The sequence below is a fragment of the Asparagus officinalis genome, chromosome 6, assembly GCF_001876935.1.
Source record: "Asparagus officinalis chromosome 6, Aspof.V1, whole genome shotgun sequence".
Classification (NCBI taxonomy): Eukaryota; Viridiplantae; Streptophyta; class Magnoliopsida; order Asparagales; family Asparagaceae; genus Asparagus; species Asparagus officinalis.
In genome coordinates this window covers 5,094,133-5,102,826 of record NC_033799.1, presented here as the reverse complement: position 1 = coordinate 5,102,826, position 8,694 = coordinate 5,094,133, and the positions used below count along the sequence as shown (strand labels likewise).

Here is an 8,694-nt window from a genome sequence, read left to right as displayed (position 1 = left end):
CTCTCCGCCGGCGCCTTCGTATTCACCTTCGTCGTCGGCTCGGTTTCGATCATCGCCGCGCCTTTCCCTTTGGATCCGGCGTCGTTCGTTCGGGATGTGTTTTGTTATTTGGTGGCGGTGCTGGAGTTGTTCTATGTATTTGAGTGGGGAGATGTATTTGTGGCAGGAAGTACGGATGTAAGAGGGAGGAGGTGGAGATGGGGTTGGTGGAGAAGTCGGTGGCGGAGGTTGAGGTGGGCTTGTGTTTTGGATAGTTTTATTTGTAATAATTGAGATTTTATCATCATCCATTCGGACAATTACCCCAATTTGCCCTAAATTACCCCAATGAATAACCCCCCTACTCTTTTACATTCCCCAACATCAATGCGGCATCGAGGAGAAATGAGGCGCTCTGCATCACATGTCAATTATATTTAGCGGCTATTTGGTTACTCCATGTTTTATGGAAAAATGTAGAAAACTCAAAAAAATGTCCACATCATGTTTTCCGATATAAGGTTCCTTTTCTTTGTTTGGTTCACTTCTTGAAACCAAGAAATACCAAGAAAAAAATGATGTGGCAATCTCTCATTGTATGATGTGACCTCTGTTCAAGGACACCCATTTTATGGGTTCTGGGGAGGAAATTGGAGGAAACCATACTTGTACTTTTTCTCTCCCTATTTACCTTTTTTTATTTACAAGAAACAAACCAAACAATGCCTTAAGGAAATTCTCTGCTTTTATGTTATTTTTTTAATCAAATATACCTGAATATCAAAAGGAGCAAACCTTCATTCGTAAAATTAACTAGGGGTGTCACTTAGGTGGCACGTGATAGTTGTCACATCATTAAAATACAATACAACAAAGATAGGGAGATGATCCCCAATAAAATCTCCGATACATCAAAATAGTCGACAACTATTAAATATATTACGCAAATGTATAGCATACAGACACAAGCAGACATCTTCAGACGTGGTAATTGTATCAAAGTTCTACATAAGATGGAGAAAATACCGGAACTTAAGTCTCTCTCAGCAGATGGAGATGAGATCTTCCATGTTGGCCATAGATTCATGATAGCATTCTAGACCTCAGGTTTCACTTTCCGCGTTGATCCTAGACTTTGGACTCCATAGAGTTAAGTTTTTGATATGGAATTGACTTATTTGAGTTTGAATTTCTATTTTTACACAAATCATGTACCTTTCCATAGAGTAAGACTGGGATTCCTAATATCGTCATTGAAACCATTTTGAATACAAAAATTATATCTATCCTCCATGATAAATTTTTCTACCTAAAAGAAAAACTCTCACATCAAAAACCCCAATTAATATCTTTGATGCAAATCAACAATGAAAATTCAATGGACGTGCTGTGTTATCAGAGGCCTGTCCAGCACGCAAGGTTTTACTTAAAAATTTCACATTCACATAAGTGTAGGAAAATAATCAGGTTTGCTTTGTGATTACCAGATGCATGGGGCTGGCTTAAACACATTCATCTGTTGCTCTGAGAGAAGTGAGGAGTATACCAAAGCGGTCAGGATCTTCTGACTACCCTCAGTTAATTGGCAAGGACACTCACGTATTAGCCTCTCGACTAATTCAATCTCTTCTTTTCCAGTAAGAAATGCAAGTTTATCTCCAGGGCCCTCCCCTAAATGGATCTATAAGCATAAGAATATTTTTCAAGTCAAAATTAGAGCATTTCACTTGGTGTTTGATACTTTAAGATAGGCAATAAATTAGATGACTGCATGAAGCAGCTTGATATCACACAGGATGAAAAAAAAAATATCAAGGGATTCAAACTTACATTCACTGGTCAGTGACCTGAAGGAATTTGGACACAAGCTAATGTATGCCATTAATTGCAGGATCTTTCTCAGCATGTGGTTACTTTTTTCAATGTCACGAAGAACTGAACGAAGGGAGGAAAAGGAAGAAACAAAATAATCAACAATAAGAACATATGTATCTTAAAAATTACTAATAAAAGTGGCAACCAGATAATCTAGTTCCGGATGATATGTATAAAGTACATCTGCAGGACACTATCACCCTTGAATATAAACAGCCTTTGCACCATCAAAGTACCCAGAGAAGCCCCTTGTATCCCGGTTTGCAGGCATAAGCACTTTTTTGGTTAAAACTACAGAAACTTCCTTATCCAGGAAAGAACACTCAAAAAGCTGATAATATGATCTATTCGCACGATAGTAGCAAGATTATCAATTCTAAGTTAAAAAATTAGCTCACTCACTCTTTGATATAAAATAATAAATAAAAACCAGGGGTACTTGTAGATAACCCTGCACTTATGACCCCCCAGATGAAAGATGAATCGCAGTAATGCTACTACAGGTATAGACCCAAATATGAATATTCTGCCCTCTAATTATTTTAATCTTAATAAAATTCAGCATGAAACAAGTTTGTAAACAAAGAGCAAGGGCTTGCCTGCATTGAGCATCAATGTTCCATCTCCAAGTGATTCCTCAAAAGGGTCTGATTGTCTCAGTGGCAACTCAACCCCAAAACCCTAAAGCTCAAAACTTTTTGGCTAACAGTCTTAAAATCCTCGAAAATATCCGCAAGGTTCTCGAACTCAAGTGCAGCCTTCTTCTTCTGCTTACTCCGGGCCTTAGCATTGACCTGTGCACTTGGGACCTCCGCTCATCGCCGGTGGCGGCGGCGTGAGGAGGGAGACGGAGATCCCCAGTTGTTAGCTTGACCTGGTCTAAGATGACCAAATCAACAATTCTCAGTAGAGAGAATTGTGGAACGTGAAAACGTGGAAGGGTTGTTGAGAGAAAATCTCTCATTGGGGCGGATCTGGGGGGTGGAGTTAGTGGGTTCAGCCCCTATAAATTGAGGAGAAATCTCCTTGAGAAATTACAACAAAAGAAAGTGAAAAACCTCTTACCCATTAGCGGAACCCCCTCAAAATTCGTTCTTTCTTCTTCTCTGTTTTCATTCACTGGTATCAGAGCGGGTTGACGGCTGCTGGGAGTTGAAATCGCCTACAACGACGACGATTCTGCTGCTTTGATCGACGACGGCGACAACGAGCTTGGCCACCCACGCCCTTTGAGTTTTTGAGCCGCGACGACGTTTGACCTCGACGCTGGAGTTCTCCATCCTCGGCGAACTCTCTGATTTAGATCGAGAAAGAGAGAGATCGGCCCTCTTTTGCAATTTGAGGCTAAAAAACCCTAGCTGGTGACTGCAGCTCTATAACAGAAGTGGATTATTAAAGAGAGAGTGTGTTGGGCTTCTAATTTTGAGTTTGGGCCTAGCCTAGTTGTTTAATTGCCTATATCCAGCCTAGTTGATCATAGTTGAGCTCAATAACATGGCTGCGTGGAGCATTAAGGTGGTGTGTACTTGGGCCTTGTAGTTGGGCCTAAGTGATTTATAATTGATTTTGTGGGCTGGGTGAAGTCCTAGCTTACTTATCTTTTAGAGTGGAGGGCATTGCATGAGATTGTTTTTGACAGAACAGATCATCTCCAATCCAGTCAGAAACGACGACAAAACTTCGACAAGTGCTGATCCAATCAACTCCGCTGAGTGACATTCTCGCTCAAATTGGAGCTTCTTTCATCAGCTCGGAACAATCAGGTTCATTTTTATTTAATTTATTTTTTTTAAACTTTATTATTATTTAGTATTATTGTTAAAATATCAATCTTATACAATTATTTAAAATTGAATTTAGTTTTAGTTCTTTACCGAATAGCTAGTAAACTCGTTCTATCAGAACTAGGGAAAATTGACAAATTTAATGACAGTAATTATGATATGTGGCATAGAAAAATAGGATATGCTCTTATTCATGACAACATTGATGATATAATCGAAACCACTGCTCCAATCCTTACTGATAAATCAACACCTGAAGAAAAGAAAGGGTTTGAGCAGTGGAAGTCGAAAGACAAAAAGGCGAAAAGTCTTATGCTCATGTTCATGGACGATAATTTAATCAAAGTTTTTGAAACTTATAAAACTTCCACGGACATGTGGAATGCAATAAAATAAAAATACGACACTGCTTCTGAAGTTAACATCCAACTACTCTTGCATAAGTATAATTCTTGTCGTATGCAAGAGGGAGACAATGTCGTAGAGCATATAAATAAAATGATTGTCATGGCTAAGGACTTATCCACTGCTGGGACTGAAATCCCGAAAAGAATGCAAGTGGCAACCATTTTGAATAGTCTTCCCCCTTCACTTGCCAGTAGGGGTGGAATCGAATCGAATTTGAACGAATAGTGCAAGGTTCAAATTCGAATTCGATTCATATTGCGCTATTCGTATTCGTATTCGAATTCGGCTCGAATACTTGTGCAAATTCGAATTCGATTCGTTTACTTATATTGTTGTTCGAAAAATATTCGTGAATATTCGTTTAACATTATTCGGTAATTTTGATTTCGAATTTTTCATTAAATATTCGATATGTATTTGCTAATAGTTCGAAAATCATAAAAAAATAAATATAATCAATAAACAAATTTCTCAACGATCTGTGGGGAATCACTTGATGGATTCATGTAATGACCGTGAAATTTTGATACTGGTTAAAATAATTTTTCGGTATTTTAACATATTTAAATATTATTTTTAAAGGAATGTAATGACCGTGAAATTTTGATACTGGTTAAAATAATTTTTTGGTATTTTAACATATTTAATTATTATTTTTAAAGGAGTATTTGTAATTTCCCGATTTTCTAGATTTTCCTATGATTTAAAAATCTAATTTTATATCTATTTTAATGATTTTACAAATTATAAATTTAATTGTTATGATAAAACTTTTAATTAATATTTGATTATTTATTATTGTTATTATTATTATTAATTACTTACATATAATATCTACCTACACGACAACACCACCACAAATTTTCTTTTTATTCTCCGTCTCTCTCTCTCATCTCACCTTCCAGCAATAATTTCATTCTCTCCTCTCTTCTCTCACTCTCCTTATTTTAATCCCAAACTAATTATTCTACTCCGTACACTCTTTCTCCACCAACTCCTCCCTTAATTACCCACTTCCGCCGAAAGCAACCGCTCCAAGCCTAAATCCGCCAAAAACTCGCACACCATTTTTTCCCCCTCTTTGACAAACGCACAGGCAGCCTCAAGCCGCCGTGAGGTACGCGTGAGATCTCCACCAATCCCTGCCTCTCTCTCCTGTCTCCCTCACTCTCTCTCCAATCATCTCTCTTTGTATCTCTTCGTCTCATTCTCTCTCTTCATCTCAATCTCTCTCTGTTACTCTCACACACTCTCTCTCACACTCTCACTCTCGTCCTCCCCTCTATATATTTCTCTCGAAGAATTTTTCAAAACAGACCCATTTCAATTTTTTTTCTTAAAACCCGACCGCCGTCTTTTTTATTTATTCAAAACCGACCCGATTTTGTAATTAGCAGGCTTATATCACTATCCTAAACAGTCGGGGTTGGCAACCCCGACTATTTAGGAAGGTGTTAAACCCTAATTAGAAGCTTAAACCCTAAAAATTAATGTCCTAAATAGTCGGGGTTGTCAACAGCCGACTGTTTAGGAAGGTGATTAAGCTGTTAATTACAAAATCGGTGCGTAGTTTTGATAAATAAAAAAAACGGGTCGGTTTTAAGAAAAAAAATTGGAGTGGGTCTCTGTTTTGAAAAATTCTTCTAATTTCTCTCCTCTTCCTCAAAACCCGCAACAACCATCCCCTCCATCTCACTCCTTCTCTATCTCTCAGACTCTCAGTTCACACAACTCTTTTCACCCTCTCTCTCTCCCTCTTCAAGACAAACCCAAGAGAACCTCACAGAAAACCCATCTCCTCCTCACTCGTTCTATATCTTCATCACTCTCTCCCCATTTCTCCAAAGAGAACCGCTCCTCTACCCGCACCGACCTCTCGCCGCTTCGTCCTCGTTTCCGCCCCCTCCAGCTCTTCCTTGAGATCGACCAACTCTGACGAACAGCCCCCTTGAATGCCCCATAGCTGCTTGCCTTCCTCCTCCTCTCCTACCGCGCGGAGCCTTCCAGTCACCGCACCACCCCTCACCGCCGCCTGCTTCCCGCGGTGATCCCTCTCCTTTCCCGCGTGCTGCACTGCATCCACAGCAGCGAGCAGCGGCGAAAACTGCCAGTTGCGCTTCGCTAGCTTGCCGGCACAGAACGGAGCCCCGCCGGATCCCCGTCAGCCCCGTCGGAGCCCACCGAGACTCTCCCGACAACTCCCGGCAACCTCCTCCCACCTCCGGCAAGCCCGAACAGCGAGGAAAGCTCCGAGCAGCAAGAAACGTGCCTGAACAGCGACCAAACGCGAAGAACTGCACTGCAGATTTCTGCAGTTTTGTGTCGACTTCCCGCGTACTTTCCGATCATCTCCGACCTCCGTTTTCGTCGATTTCTTCTCCGGTGAGTAGACCTACATATTGCCTATCACCTCCAATTTGTATCACACTCTAAATCACTCTCTATCTCTCTCGGTATCGTCCGAAACATCGATCGACGGCAAGCAGTTCGCTGAAAACAGCAGCACTGTGCCAACTTCGCACGCGTTTCCCGGCCACTTCCGATCTCCGTTTCCGCCACCGTCTTCACCGGTGCGTAGCCCTTCGTGTTGTCTATCACACAGTATATTCCTTTTACTTGGGCTCCTTATCTACACATCGTTATATTCATTCGAATATCGCTAATCGCTACTAATACCTCTCTTTTGTATTCTAACCGATTGACTTTCCGACGAGCCGTTGAACCTGTTGTGACCCGTGTATCCACCCCGACGACCCCCGCTGCAGTTGACGACGTACCCGAGGCAAGATCCCGCTTCCCTTTGACTCGTCAATTCAATTTCTGGATCTGTTGCGAATTATTTGTGCTGTAATATGATTAGTTATAACTTATATATTGTGATATATCTGCGTGGGACTGTTGATGATGACATTAAATGATTTCAAATAATAAATTAATATTTTTTTCTAGATTAATTAGAATTATTATTATGAGAAATAATTTTTAAAAGAGTTTATTTTGGAAAAATGGTTTAATTTGAATTATTATAATAATAAATAAGTTAGAAGAATTTATTTTGGAAAATGGGCTAGTTTTGAATAATTATAATGTTAAATAATTTTAAAGGAAAATTTTTGGAAAAGGGGTTACTTTTAAAGGAATCTATTTTTTTTGGAAAAGATTATTTTTGGAATTAATAAATTTATGATCATGACGATTGGAAATTGGGAGATTTTATGTTGATAGTTGTAGTTCCATCTTGCATTGTTATTAGTAGTTGTTCACGTTTCCTGTTAATGATTCATGACACTGTTACATAGTATTCATTGCATTTATACATTGTTATAGTTGAGAATCGCGAGTATTGCTTGACCATAGTGACCCGTGAGATATGAGTTGTTGACTTGGACTTGGGATGGGAAGGTCTTGGTTCATGTTATCAAATAAGTTGTTATTTATTTCCAGGCTCGCACCAGTGAATCGTTTCGCACTGGGGTGGCTCTGAGGAGCAGTGATCGGATGTGTTTATTGTTTATTTCCAGGCTCGCACCAGTGAATCGTTTCGCACTAGGGTGGGTCTGAGGTGATGTGATATTGTGATTGTTGATTATTTCCAGGCTCGCACCAGTGAAATTCCTGTGTAGCACTGGGGTGGGTCTGAGGTGATGTGATATTGTGATTGTTGTTTATTTTACGTCTCGAGTTGTAGATTTTTAAGTATTAATTCCATCTAGTATGATCTTGTTACGTGGATGATTAATCTGATCGCTAGCTGCATGATCGACTTGTTACTTGGTTGATTTTCTTGGATTTATTATGATTATTCTATTCTAGTAGTAAATTATATTTAGATCATTAGTATTTTAGTTGTATGTTTCTATTGTTACTACCATTATTGCATTGGTCGCACGACCGTTCTATTCTTCCTTTTGGGATCTTGCCGTGCACCATGCACCTGACGTACACCTGTTTTCTCTGGTGTACGTCAGACTTAGAGGAAGAACAGGTTCAATTAGGAGATCGCCAGAAGCCAGAAGATCCTCCGCAGGAGTACTCTGTAGACCGAGCAGAAGAAGCCGAAGCCTAGTCATTTCTTTTATCAGCTGTTAGTCCTTAGTTTACTTTTCTAGCATTCCTATTTCCGCCTGATCGTTGTATTTTATATTTTCCAGTATTTTATTCAGATAGCTAGTCTTGTATAAGGGCATGTTGACCCGAACATTATGCCTGGGATGATATTATATTTGTGATATGGATCTTTCTGTTCTGAGTTGTTTATTATATTCTCGCTACTGTGATCGGGGACCTGTGCCTTCGCTTTATATTTCTTGACGCTTAGCGTATTAGATTGAGAAGACGGGGTCTAGCACTTATCTCTTCTCAGTTTAATACGTCGCGGGCTTGCTCACGTCCCGATTCCCTGGTATTTTGGGAAGCGGGGCGTGACAATTCATGTGGGGAGATGACATTCTGTAGAAATAAAATTTAAAAATTAACAATCAGAATATATAGTACATAAATCAACATGTGGAAAGATTTGAATTCTGTCAAATGTCCAAAGATAACAAAAATTTTACTTGGCAATGTTTGCATGTTCTTGTATCAAAATTTCTCAACGAATTATATTATAAAAATTAGAGGGGAAGCATGACTCAGTCCGGTAGCATTA

At 39.5% G+C, this 8,694-nt stretch overlaps 1 protein-coding gene and 1 long non-coding RNA gene across 4 annotated transcripts in view; one reads left to right on the top strand and one right to left on the bottom strand.

Annotated features, from left to right (window-relative positions):
- The window catches only part of LOC109845492, a 21,892-nt gene extending 18,695 nt beyond the window's left edge, over nucleotides 1-3,197 (bottom strand). The window contains exons 1-3 of one of the 3 annotated variants that reach the window (XM_020414743.1): nucleotides 2,920-3,196; nucleotides 2,454-2,828; nucleotides 1,464-1,660 (exon numbers count right to left, since the gene is read on the bottom strand). In XM_020414743.1, the coding sequence (XP_020270332.1) occupies nucleotides 1,464-1,660; nucleotides 2,454-2,459 (203 nt within the window). In that variant the 5' untranslated portion in view covers nucleotides 2,460-2,828; nucleotides 2,920-3,196. Of the gene's footprint in view, nucleotides 1-1,463; nucleotides 1,661-2,453 lie in introns of all 3 variants that reach the window. The other 2 variants (XM_020414744.1, XM_020414745.1) reach the window with 2 other exon arrangements.
- Nucleotides 3,367-8,277, top strand: LOC109845494. The gene is made up of 2 exons (XR_002248377.1): nucleotides 3,367-3,617; nucleotides 8,015-8,277. It is a non-coding gene; the product is annotated as an uncharacterized LOC109845494 (long non-coding RNA).